Source organism: Microcaecilia unicolor, chromosome 6 (assembly GCF_901765095.1).
Source record: "Microcaecilia unicolor chromosome 6, aMicUni1.1, whole genome shotgun sequence".
NCBI lineage: Eukaryota > Metazoa > Chordata > Amphibia > Gymnophiona > Siphonopidae > Microcaecilia > Microcaecilia unicolor.
In genome coordinates, this window is record NC_044036.1 from 33,152,888 (window position 1) to 33,166,912 (window position 14,025).

The 14,025-nt window shown below is 43.6% G+C and overlaps 1 protein-coding gene across 1 annotated transcript in view; it reads left to right on the forward strand.

Moving 5' to 3' along the window:
• The window catches only part of C8A (complement C8 alpha chain), a 53,158-nt gene that overhangs the window by 10,809 nt on the left and 28,324 nt on the right, over window positions 1–14,025 (forward strand). The window contains exons 3-5 of the mRNA XM_030207017.1: window positions 3,296–3,440; window positions 6,199–6,346; window positions 13,778–13,967. Coding sequence (XP_030062877.1) covers window positions 3,296–3,440; window positions 6,199–6,346; window positions 13,778–13,967 — 483 coding nt within the window. The remainder of the gene's footprint in view (window positions 1–3,295; window positions 3,441–6,198; window positions 6,347–13,777; window positions 13,968–14,025) is intronic.

A 14,025-nucleotide genomic window follows, 5' to 3' on the forward strand; every position in this document is an offset into this window, starting at 1 on the left:
ATGACATTTGAGGCTGGCAAAAAATATTTTTTAAGTTCTTTTTGAGGGTGGGAGGGGGTAGTGACCACTGAGGGAGTAAGAGGAGGTCATCCCCGATTCCCACTGGTGGTCATATGGTCAGTTTCGGGCACCTTTTTGAGGCTTGGTCATAAGAAAAACTGGACCAGGTAAAGTCATCCAAATGCTCGTCAGGGACGCCCTTCTTTTTCCATTATGGGTCGAGGATGCCCATGTGTTATACACTCCCAAGTCCCGCCTTCGCTGCGCCTCCGGCACACCCCAGGGAACTTTGGTCATCCCCGCAACAGAAAGCAGTTGGGGACGCCCAAAATCGGCTTTCGATTATGCCGATTTGGGCGACCCTGTGGCTCACCATAGATGTCTGAGATCCCCTTTTCTCCCATCTATAGTTTGAAAAAGTAAATACAAAATTAATAAAAAAATATATACAGGATCATTAACATTTCATATAGGTCTGTGTGTTGTTGAAGGGTTTTTTTTTTTGTTTGTTTGTTTTTTTACAGAGTAATCTCCCTTCTGGTATTTGGATTTGTGATGTTTGTGTGTGTGTGTGCACCATCAATAGTGCACAGTCTTATGAAAGAGCGTGCACCCTTTTGAGTGTACACTGTTTTCCGAAAGAGCAGTGCATACAAGTGTGAATCATTGTGCATCTATGCGCTATGGAAGTGTGCACTTCTGAAATAACATGCATTCTTTCTGAAAAGTGCACACTCTTTTAATAGAGAGTGGGCTCCGGTGACCTAGTCACGGATGGGCCCACCCACTTTGAGCTCAGGCCCACCCAGCAGCAGTGCACTCTTGTGGCAGCTGGCAAGGATGCTCAAGCTACTCCAGCTGAAGAACTCCTGGAAAGGTATTAATCTGCAAACGAACCTTTTCCGGAGATGCGAAGGCAGTAGAACAAGAGGACATGAAATGAGATTGAAAGGGGGCAGACTCAAGAAAAATGTCAGGAAGTATTTTTTCACGGAGAGAGTATGGATGCTTGGAATGCCCTCCCACGGGAGGTGGTGGAAACGAAAATGGTAACGGAATTCAAACATGCGTGGGATAAACATAAAGGAATCCTGTTCAGAAGGAATGGATCCTAAGGAACTTAGCCAAGATTGGGTGGGCGGGAGGTGGAGATGGTGCTGGGCAGACTTATACGCTCTGTGCCAGAGCCGGTGGTGGGAGGCTGGACTGGTGGTTGGAGGCGGGGATAGTGCTGGGCAGACTTATACGGTCTGTGCCAGAACCGGTGGTGGGAGGCGGGGATAGTGCTGGGCAGACTTATACGGTCTGTGCCCTGAAAAGGACAGGTACAAATCAAGGTAAGGTATACACAAAAAGTAGCACATGTGAGTTTATCTTGTTGGGCAGACTGGATGGACCGTGCAGGTCTTTTTCTACTATGTTACTATGTAAGATGCCTTAAACTCCCTCCAGCACAGCCCAATAGTTGACGGCAGCTTGAGTGTGTCGTACAACACCAAGGCTCGGTACATGTTTGGTTTTCATGCATGAGCAGGCACTGGATGCCAGCACTGGGTGGCTCTCTAAGCTGCTGCTGACTGCTAAGTTGTAATGGAGGGAGTTCTTGGTGCCTTCCAGGAGGTCTTCAGCTGCTGAGTCTTGGGATCCCTGCTAGCATAGTCATGTTTACGGAAGAAGGTGAAAGCTTGGCTCTTCAACCAAGCCTTTAATGGAAGAAGTAACTAACTTGTTAGTCTCACTCACACACACAAGGATGACTCGGGCTGCACATACTGCAGCGGGACATGTTTATCCACTCCTACCCTAGCTGAGATAATATTTAACCATCTCTCTGACCTCACGTGCAACTTTCTTCAAATCTTATCACCTTACTTTCTAATTCTTCCTACTTTCTTACTCATCTATATGTTACAACTTTGCCTTACCCTTCACTACCAGTTATAATGTTCTATTACATATTGTGTCAACATTGCAAGTAGTATACAATGCCATACTTTGTACTGTTAGTTGAATATTTTTACAGTTGTAATTGCCTATTGCTCATGTTTGATCTATTCTTACTGTACACCACCTTGAGTGAATTCCTTCAAAAAGGCGGTAAATAAATCCTAATAAATAAATAAATTTAATATGTTGCGTTAGGGGGAGGGGTGCTGGGGGGGAGGGGCACAGAGAGAAGGCTATGCCACTGGTCAACTCTTTCCAAAAGAGTGCGTACACTTAATGACATTACTCCTGTGGGCTGCATAAAGGAAAAAAAGACCCAATCAAAATGAGCATTCCCAGAAACAACACAAGAAATGAAAAAATTCTGGCTGCATACCCCTATTCTTTATGATGCAATAAAGGGTAAAGGTTAATGATTTTTTTTTTTTGTTACATTTGTACCCCGCGCTTTCCCACTCATGGCAGGCTCAATGCAGCTTACATGGGGCAATGGAGGGTTAAGTGACTTTGCCCAGAGTCACAAGGAGCTGCCTGTCCCTGAAGTGGGAATCGAACTCAGTTCCTCAGGACCAAAGTCCACCGCCCTAACCACTAGACCACTCCTCCACTGTTGCTACTATTTGAGATTCTACATGGAATGTTGCTATTCCACCAATGTGGCCACGCAGGCTTCTGCTTCTGTGAGTCTGACGTCCTGCCACGTACGTGCAGGACGTCAGACTCACAGAAACAGAAGCCTGCGCAGCCTTCTACATGGGAATGTTGCTAGTGGAATAGCAACATTCCACGTAGAATCTCCAATAGCAGCAACATTCCATGTAGAATCTCCAATAGTATCTATTTTATTTTTGTTACATTTGTACCCTGCGCTTTCCCACTCATGGCAGGCTCAATGCGGCTTACATGGGGCAATGGAGGGTTAAGTGACTTGCCCAGAGTCAAAGGAGCTGCCTGTGCCGACGTGGGAATCGAACTCAGTTCCTCAGGACCAATGTCCACCACCCTAACCACTAGGCCAACTCCTCCTAGTGAGCTTTGCTACATCGCCTTTCTGTGATACACTCAAAGCAGTTTCCATTTACTACGTGCAGGTTGTTTGCTATGAAGAGAGTTTGCTTTTCGTTATGATCGATTTAAAAACACTGTGTAAAAATGAGTTTGTGGGCAAGACCTGAGTCTCCTGTAATCTCGGCAGTTATAATAAAAGAAGGAACACCAGCGAGCTGTGATTTTTGGGGGGCAAAATAGATTGGTTAAATTGTTGATTTCTGCCTAATATTTTTCAGACTTACACCTTTGATGGCATCTCCTTTTGTGTGTGTGTGTTTTTTTTTTTTTTGTAATTTAGTACAGACATCGGAGATTACAGCAGCCAGCCAAGTTTGAGGGGAGGATATGTGCCGGTTATCTCTGGGATGAAGCATCTTGCAAGACAACAGAGAGATGTGTGCCACAAAACCAATGCGGAGAAGACTTCCAGTGTGAAGAAACGGGTGAGCAACATTTCTGGCACCAACAAAACAAAAACGCTCAGTCCTAGGTTGAACAAACAAGAATTTCGGATATAGATAGCTGGGTGTGCCACATGGTAAATGCCGATGAGCTGCATATCTACTACTATTACTACTTAACATTTCTAAAGCGCTACTAGGGTTACGCAGCGCTGTACAATTTAACATGGAAGGACAGTCCCTGCTCAAGGAGCTTACAATCTAAAAGACAAATGTACAGTCAATCTGATAGGTCAGACAGATTGGGGCAGCCTATATGTTCGAAAGGTTAGGTTCCGAAAGCAGCATTGAAGAGGTGAGCTTTAAGCAAGGATTTGAAGATGGGTAGGGAGGGGGCTTGGCGTAGGGGTTCAGGAAGATTGTTCCAGGCATAGGGCGAGGCAAGGCAAAATGGGCGGAGCCTGGAGTTGGCAGTGGTGGAGAAGGGTACTGAGAGGAGGGATTTGTCATGCGAGCGGTGTCTCTGGCACAAATTGATGACGTGGATCTATCAAAAGGCACAGACAGAGCTACTCCAGGTTTCACCCTGCTTGAATGTACTGAAATGTAAGAAACCCAAGATTGCATTTGCTTGCAGCGAGGGGTGAGGGAGAGGGGCAGGTAAAACCCGGACTGGTCAGTCTGTCCCTTTAGACATAAAGCTGTATGTCCACCCATCTCCTGTAGTACTGTTTGCTCAACATTGGGGTGGGGGGGGGGGGGAAGGCAGATTCAGCATCCACTGATACCCACAGAACTGGCTTCTATGGTTAAATCCCAGTGATGCTCCATATGACTTGGGCAAGTCACTTCACTCTTCATAATCTTGGGAACCACGTAGATTTTAAGTTCTCTTAGAAGCCCTTTTACTAAGCTGGGGTAGGGCTACTGTGTGGGTATCATGCGCCAAATCAACCCTACCGCCAGGGTAGCATGGGCACCCAGCGGTAGTCCCGAAGTTGGCACACGCAGTTTCCCGTAGTAGAAAATAATTTTGATTTTCTACCGTGGGGGGCATTCTCGGCACGGGCATGGGGATGTTCTACCGTGGGGGCATTTTCAGCATAGCCACATTGCTGCACGCTGCCTGATTACCACATGAGTAGTGCGTGAGCCCTTACCGCCAAGTAAATTGAACCTCCATTACCCCAATTGTAAAGGACTTAAATATAATTCGATATATGCGTCTAGCTTCTCCTACATCTGCACGCAACTTTGGAACGCACTACCGAATGCCATAAAAACAACGCACGATATAGTAGCCTTCCGGAAATTACTAAAGACGAACCTGTTCAAAGAAACTTATCAAAAGGATCCTCCATAAAGGCCTGACATCAAATCCGTACCGGAATAAGTTAACATTGAGCTATTTTTATTTGGTTACTTTAAGCATTTTGTCATTATTGAATGTTATTCATTACCCTTGATCTCAAATACCTGAAATTAATTATATATCTATTTTCTTCTAATTTATTTTACATTTTCTGTACTTTAATTGCAATAATCTTCTGTACTTCTCATTCCGGAAATGGCGATCGCCATTACGGTATATTGTAAGCCACATTGAGCCTGCAAAGAGGTGGGAAAATGTGGGATACAAATGCAGAAAATAAATACTACTACTACTACTATTTAGCATTTCTATAGCGCTACAAGGCGTACGCAGCGCTGCACAAACATAGAAGAAAGACAGTCCCTGCTCAAAGAGCTTACAATCTAATAGACAAAAAATAAATAAAGTAAGCAAATCAAATCAATTAATGTGAACGGGAAGGAAGAGAGGAGGGTAGGTGGAGGCGAGTGGTTACGAGTCAAAAGCAATGTTAAAGAGGTGGGCTTTCAGTCTAGATTTAAAGGTGGCCAAGGATGGGGCAAGACGTAGGGGCTCAGGAAGTTTATTCCAGGCGTAGGGTGCAGCGAGACAGAAGGCGCGAAGTCTGGAGTTGGCAGTAGTGGAGAAGGGAACAGATAAGAAGGATTTATCTATGGAGCGGAGTGCACGGGAAGGGGTGTAGGGATGGACGAGTGTGGAGAGATACTGGGGAGCAGCAGAGTGAGTACATTTATAGGTTAGTAGAAGAAGTTTGAACAGGATGCGAAAACGGATAGGGAGCCAGTGAAGGGTCTTGAGGAGAGGGGTAGTATGAGTAAAGCGACCCTGGCGGAAGACGAGACGGGCAGCAGAGTTTTAAATAAATAGGTGACAGTAAGGTCTATTTTGGGTCTGCGACCTTACCGCCAGCCATTGACCTAGCGTCAAATGCAACTTGGCACGCGTCCGATACGCACGTCCGAAAATAATTTTTCGGCTGTGTGTATCTGACGTGTGCCAAAAATGAAATTACCACAAGAGCCATGAGGTAGCTGGGTGGTTACTCCATTTTGGCGCGTGTTAGGCATTCGTAGACGCTTACGCAGCTTAGTAAAAGGGCCCCTATGAGTCCGCCATCAAGCATGGTCTAGTTCAAAGGTTTCTAAATCTAGTCCTCAAGGCCCCCAAACAAGTTTTCAGGATATCCACACAGTTCCTGTTATTTTCATCTGTTGCAATTCAGTTCAAAAACTATGTTTTGGCTAACCTGAAAACCAGGTTGTGGATTTCAAGGACTGGCATTGGTAAACTGTACACTGGAGCATTCTTCAGCGGTTAAAGAGAAAAGCAGAGGTGAAAACGGCATAAAGATTTTATACATTTGAAGAAATGTATTGGGAAAATATGCAGATTTTGAAAATTGGTATAAAAGGGTGAGGTGTTTTCCAGGGCGATGTATCAAACCTCACTTACGATGCAATGGAGAACCAGACTGTAGAGATGCATCTGATGAGAGAGACTGTGATGCTGCAAATGATCGTGAGACATTCTGCAAAACTCTCTTCCCCATACCTGGATCTGAGGTAGCAGTCAGAGGGTGAGCAGTTACTTTGCACAAATTGCCTTTTGGCAGCCATATCAATAATGCAAAATCATATTAAGGAGGAGAGTTTGTTAATTGTGAAACGTTAAAACTAAGGTGCCTACTTTCTTTTATAGAATACTAGTGGAACCATGCCCATTTCCTCAACAATGAAACGGGCCCTAGGAAGGCTGTCATATAAGCTTTTTTTCTATCTCTCCCCTGCCCTCCCCTCCATGACCATCAATTCTTCCCTCCCCTCCATGTCGAGCGATTCTCCTCTTCCCTGCCCTCCCATCCATGTCCCGCGATTCTCTCCTCTACTGTCCTCCCATACCATCCATGTCCATCAATTCTCCTCTGCCTTCCCCTCCCCTACCCTATATCCCTCCCTCCCCTCGATGTCCCGCGATTCTCTCTTCCCCTCGATTTGTATCTGAACGTTCTCTGGCTGGCTGGCACTGGCTTCTGTTCCATTCGTAACATCCCTCCTGACGTCAGCTCCCCTCCAGCGTTCCCTTCCCTCTCACTGTTCTGCCCTCTGACATCATTACGTTTTGACGCGAGGGTGGGACAGTGAGGGGGAATGGAACGCTGGAGGCTGGCTGACGTCAGAAGATGTTACAAACCCAGGTAGCCAAACATGGAATGTTGGAGGTGCAAATTATTATATAGGACTAGTGTAACAGATGTAGTTGTGTGTATACGCTTAGATGTAAGCAGGTAAGCCAGCCATAGAGCAGGTGTAAAAGTGTGTACCTATATTCTGTAGATCTACAAGTAACTTTTAGGGACATAATTATCAGTGTGGACTATCGTTAAGAAGGATTATTTTACTACTATTTTTGCACAGGTCCCATTTTATTTATTTATTTTTTTTAATTTTAGAGGTCAACATTACAAAAAAAAGGCAACATACATCAAACATAAGAAGAAAAATATACACCATGTAAATCAAATTGCTTCTCAAACATAAAGGACCAAACCGGAACCTCTAAGTTTTTATGCAAAAAAAAACAAATGGGCAATGAATGCCCATAAACAAATTCTATGAGCAATTTGTAAAAAAGGATTCCATATGTGCTCCCATTGAGCCAGGGTCTTGTTATGCCGTGCTATGATCTTTTCCATATCAGCTATAAACCAAAGTTTTGTAATTCATTTATAGGCAGATGGAATGATAGTAACATAGTAGGTGATGGCAGATAAAGACCTGTGCGGTCTATCCAGTCTGCCCAAAAGATAAACTCATTACGTATGGTATGTGATACTTATATGTATGGAAAGAATGGGAAATACCCTCAGAAACCAAGGCTCCTGTCGAGGTCTGATCAACAAGACACTTTTATCTACAAGAGATTTTGTGTTTGTGACCTAATCTCTTTCATAGGGTAACTTTCCCCACACTTTTCATTCACAACTGCCCATATTGGAGCACAGATTTCAAGAATAACTAACAAGAAAATTTTCCAAGCTACAGCATAGCATATATAAATTTAGCTTAGTAAATGCTGGCTTGACAACCCCACATCTCAACTGCTGATTTTCAACGGGGCCCGATACGTTTCACCCACTACAGGGCTTCGTCAGGAACCATTCAGTTGTATCATAGCTAAACTTCTCTTGAAACCGACGAGGGTTATTCTTGAAATCTGTGCTCCAATATGGGCAGTTGTGAATGAAAAGTGTAGGGAAAGTTTACCCTATGAAAGAGATTAGGTCACAGACACAAAATCTCTTGTAGATAAAAGTGTCTTGTTGATCAGACCTTGGCGGGAGCCTTGGTTTCTGAGGGTATTTCCCATTCTTTCCATTTCATTTGTTTACGATCATTCTACACAACCCTTTGGATTGTGTTTGGCTGTTTTTCAACTTTTTGTTGATTTAGATTACCTGATTAGGATTAACAGCTCATACTGTTTTTTTCTTATAAAATACTTTATATCTATACCTGATCTTGATTTGTCCTTACCATTTTCAGGGCATAGACCGAAGAAGGCTGCCAAGCACAGTCCTTGTTGTAAAATTTCTGAAGTTAACGTCGAAGCCCCTGACTCCAGTCCTTCCAAATCTATTCAGCCATGATCAGGGCACAGACCGTAGAAGTCTGCCCAGCACTGGCTTTTCTTCCCAATTACTTTTGTAGCCACCCAATCTCTGTTTATCCCACGCATTTTTGAATTCAGTTACCATTTTCATCTCCACCACCTCCTGCGGGAAGGCATTCCAGGTACCTACCACCTTCTCCCTGAAAAAAATACTTCCTGACGTTATTCCTGAGTCTGCCCCCTATCACCTCAATTCATGTCCTCTAGTTCTACTACCGCCTTCCCGTCTCTGGAAAAGGTGTCTCCGATTTCCAGGCAGCAGGCAGAGTGAGTCATACTGCGTTAAGACAATATTGGATAAAACATTGTTGTCTCAAGCATGCTCCCGGAACTGGTCTATTAAGCAAGCACATCCCCTAGTCCCATGGTATTTCGATAACCAACCAAGATCGCAGCTTATACTGCACAATCTTCCAATAAGAATGCACCTTGAGACCAGGGGCGCAGCCAGAACTTGGTGGGAGGGAGGTCCAGAGCCCGAGGTGAGAGGGCACATTTTAGCCCCCTGTGCCAACGACCCCTCCCCTGCCACTTTCAACCCCCCCGCCACTTTTGACCAACTCCGCCGCTGCCGCTGCCCCTCCCCTGCCACCACTGCTGCCAGGTACCTTTGCTGGCGAAGGACCCCAACCCCATTCAGCGCCGGTCTCCGGCATGTTGCTGATCTGTTTCTGTGAGTCTGTGACTCACAGAAACAGATCAGCGAACATGCTGGAGACCGGCGCTGAAGAGGACTTTGGCTGGTGGGGGTTGGGGACCCCCACCAGCAAAGGTACCTGGCGGCAGCGGCGGCAAAGGAGGGTCGGCGGTGGTGGCAGGAAGGGGGGGGTCGAAAGTGATGGGGGAGGGTCAGCAGCAGGGGGGGGGTTGAAAGTAGAGGGGGGGTCAGGGCTAAAGATCTGTGGGGGCCCATGCCCCCATGGTCCAAGCTAGCTACGCCCCTGCTTGAGACAGGTCTACCAAATGTGTCCCGTAGTCCTCTCTCACCACATTTTCTCCAACAAAGTGCTGAAGCGGCAGGAAAAATGTTACAGAGTCTGGCAGGAGTAAGATAGCAGTGAAGCATTCATTTAACCCTATTCTCTTGAAAGTTAACAGCTCTAGACAAGAAGGCAATGCCACTTCCATTGCCTTCCAATTATGCTTCTCATATCAAGTACCTAGCTCAGCTTCCCATTTATCTCTGTGAGACAGATCAAGGGGCAAATTGTTCCCTAAGATAAAGCTGCAGCATTGAAGTTAATTTATGAGTATTATGAAAATCTTCCCATAAATCTTCCAGGAACCTGTTTTCTTGCTTAACAACAGGATTAATAGATTTCAGAGTTAAGAAATGGGTGAGCTGCAAATAAAGAAAATGGTCACATGGTGGCAGTTGATAGTCACAAGCCAACACTTCAAAAGGTATTAAGTCAGTGTAGGTCCCATTTTATACAATTAGACCTAATTACTAATAACTGGAGTTAATAGTAAAATGACTAATTTTAACGCAAGCCCACATTGATTACTTCCTCCCTTAATTAAAAAAAAGTCTCTAGAAATCAAAATAAACTGCTATATGTAATAAAAGTGAGCCAAGTGTAGAACAATCAAGCCATTGTGACATCACTGATGTGGTTGTCTCTTAGGCATTGGTGGACTGAGACATTATGACATCACAATATTAGCTTTGGTTACTGGAGGCTGAAACTTGTCACACTAAGGTGGGAAGTTATCAATGTGGGCTACCATTAAGATGTGTTATTTTACCACTAACTCATGTTATTTTAGCACAGGTCCCCTTTTATATTATGAGACCTATTTACTAATAACCTGGGGTTAACAGTAAAATAGCATGTCTTAATGGTAGCCCTCATTGATAACTGCCCCTCCTAATATTCAATAAGATATTCATGTAACCCAGAGCACTGCCCGTGCTCCACCTAGGCTCCACCTATCCAACATGAGCTATATAAGATATATGTCTATTTACAGAATAGCGCTGAGGCAGAAGAACATAAGAGTAGTCATACTGGGTCAGACCAATGGTTCATCTAGTCCAGTATCCTGTTTCCAACAGTGGACAAGCCAGGTCACAAGTACCTGGCAGAAACCCAAATCGTGGCAACATTCCATGCTACCAATCCCAGGGTAAGCAGTTGCTTCCCCATGTCTGTCTCAATAGCAGATGTTGGACTTTACGTCCAGGAAATGTCCAAACCTTTTTTAAACCCAGATACACAAACCGCTGTTACTACATCCTCTGGCAAAGAGTTCCAGAGCTTAACTATTCGTGGAGTGAAAACATATTTCCTCCTTTTTACTGAAAAGTATTTCATGTAACTTCCTTGAGTGTGCTCTAGTTTTTGTACTTTTGGAACGAGTAAAAAATGGACCTTCAGAAGTTAATTTCCATCATATATATATTTATTTATTTATGGTTCATTTGTATCCCACATTTTCCCACTCATATAGGAAGTAGATTGTACGACCTTATATCGTCATAGTCCAATGCACTTTTGATTTTTTTTTTTGTTGCTATTTTATGACTTTTTACTTATTTCTTGAGTATTATTCAAATACTCAAGTACTTACCTTAATGATTTCTTTCATTTACTCAAGGAGATTTGGTGCCGACACGTGACTTGCCTGATGCTGTTTCAAGGCTTTCCCTTCTGAATCACAAATATAGAGAGATAATTTATTGGGGAGGTAGACATAGGAGTAATGTCAGGAAATTCTTTTTCACAGAGAGGGTGGTCAATGCCTAGAATGCCCTTTTGAGGGAGATGGTAGAGACAAAGACAGTGGCGGATTTCAAAAAAGCATGGGATGAACACAGAGGAACTCTATTTAGAAAATAGATGGTGTAAAACAAAAATAAGAAGTTTAGGATAGGCTGGAAAGGGCTTCAACGACAACCTCAGTAACTGGAACTGAGGGCAGTTTCAGACAGACATTTACAGTCTGGGTCCTGCACGGACTTCTATGGTCGATGTCCCAGAAACACCAATGAAAGACTCATGATAAAGTGACTGTTGGGCAGACTGGATGGACCATTCAGGTCTTTAACTGCCATCATTTACTATGTTACTATATTATTACTTATTCAATTTCAATAGTCAATAATTCTCTCATAATCTTGTTACCTTTAGTTGTCTCATGCCTAATCTTCACTCTGTTCCCCTCAATCAAAATGGCCACTGCGTCATTTACAGGAATTTTTATGAGTTTTCATTATTTTTTTCAAAAATCTTTTTCTTTTGGGGGCAGTGCCATAAATAAGATGTGACTTTTGAGAGCAGTGCACCCTATTGGAGTAATTCTATAAGAGCTGCCTAGTTTCAGAAAGAAGGAGCATGAATAGTGTATTCCAGTCTCTTATGCATATAAATGACCTCCAGTGGCATTCCTAGAGGGGGCGGTGGGTGCGGTCCGCCATGGGTGAACGCTGCTGGGGGGGGGTTCTGCGCACGCCTGTCCTTCGTTCATTCCATGTTCCCTCTGCCCTGGAACAGGTTACTTCCTGTTCCAGGGCAGAGGGAGCATGGAACGAACGAAGGACAGGCGTGCGCGGCACCCCCCCTCCGGGGGGCGGGGCGCATTGGCGATCCGCCCCGGGTGTCAGCCCCCCTAGGAACGCCACTGATGACCTCTTATATAATATCAATTAGCAGAAAAGTACATGCCAAGCTTTGATGAAATCGCAGATCTGCTGTTAGTGATCTGTAACCTGTCATTAAAATCATCCATAGTTCCTGAAGATTGGAGGGTGGCCAATGTAACACCAATTTTTAAAAAGGGATCCAGGGTGATCCAGGAAATTACAGACCGGTAAGTCTGACGTCAGTGCTGGGCAAAAGAGTGGAAACTATTATAAAGAATACAATTACGGAACATATAGACAAACATAGTTTAATGGGACAAAGTCAGCATGGGTTCAGCTGAGGAAAGTCTTTTCATCAATTTGCTTTCTTTTTTTGAAGGCGTGAATAAACATGTGGATAAAGAAGATGAGCTGGTTGACGTAGTGAATCTAGATTTTCAGAAAGTGTGTGACAAAGTCCCTCATAAGAGACTCCTGAGAAAATTAAAAACCTATTAGATAGGTCACAATGTTCTGTTGTGGATTAGGAATCGGTTGATGGATAGAAAATGGAGGGTAGGGTTAAATGGCCAATTCTCTCAGTGGAGGAGGGTAAATAGTGGAGTGCCCCAAGGATTTGTACTTGGACCTGGTGCTATTTAACATATTTATTAATGATCTAGAAATGAGAATGATGAGTGAGGTGATTAAATTTGCAGACAACATACAACTATTCGGATTTGTTAGAACACATGCAGATTGGGAAAAATTGGACGATCTTAGGAAGTTGGAAGACTGGGTATCCAAATGGCAGATGAGATTTAATGTGCACAAATGCAAAGTGATGTACATTGGGAAGAATAATCCAAATCATAGTTACCTGATGCTAAGATCCACCTGAGGAATCAGCACCTAAGAAAAAGATCTAGGTATCGTCGTAGACAATACGCTGAAAGTGTTCATCAGGGACGTCCTTGTTTTTTTTCAATTATGGGTCAAAGACATCCAAGTGTTAGGCACGCCCAAGTCCTGCCTTTGCTACACTTCCGACACGTCCCCTTGAAATTTGGACATCCTTGTGACGGGCTGCAGTTGGAGACGGCCAGAATCAGGTTTCGATTATATCAATTTCGACGTCTCTGGGAGAAGGACATCCATCTTCCGATTTATGTCGAAAGATGGATGTCCTCTTTTGAAAATGAGCCCATCAATGAAATTATGTGGAAATACTTGTAAAACAAATAGGAGGAAATAGTTGTTCACTCAAAGAATAGTTACGTTCTGGAACTTATTTTCTGAGGCTGTGGTAATAATAGTAGCTTATCTGGGTTTAAAAAAGGTTTGGACAAGTTCCTGGATGAAAGTTCCATAGTCTGTTATTAAGATGGACATGGGGAAGTCACTGTTTGCCCAGGGAATGGTAGTATGGCATGTTGCTACTAATTGTATTTCTGATAGGTACTTGTGACCTAGAGCCACTGTTGGAAGCAGTACACTGGGCTACATGGACCATTGGTCTGACCCAGTATGGCTATTGTTATGTTCTTGTGTTTCTAAATTAGGAGCAAAATAGCTGGGCAGGGTGCATGGGCCAATTGGTGTTTATTTGCTGTCATTTACTTTTTTAATATGCTATTATAGTAACTAACAATCTTTATTATTGACCTGGAAGTCTGGTAACTGTAGAAATAGGAGAAAAGGATGTTGAAAGCTATATATTATTTGCAAAACAATACTAAATCAAGAATTCTGGCTATTATCTTTTCCTTAAAGATTTAACATACTTACACAAGATGAAATGCAGTATGTGTATGATCCTACATATTATGGTGGCCAATGTGAGTATGTGTACAATGGAGAATGGAGAGATTTGAAATATGATCCTACCTGTGAACGCTTATACTACGGGGATGATGAGAAATATTTTCGAAAGCCTTACAATTTTCATTTGTATCAGTTCCAGGTAAGTGTGCTAGTTCTCGTAGGACACTCACGGGCCCTTTTACTAATGCGCATAGATG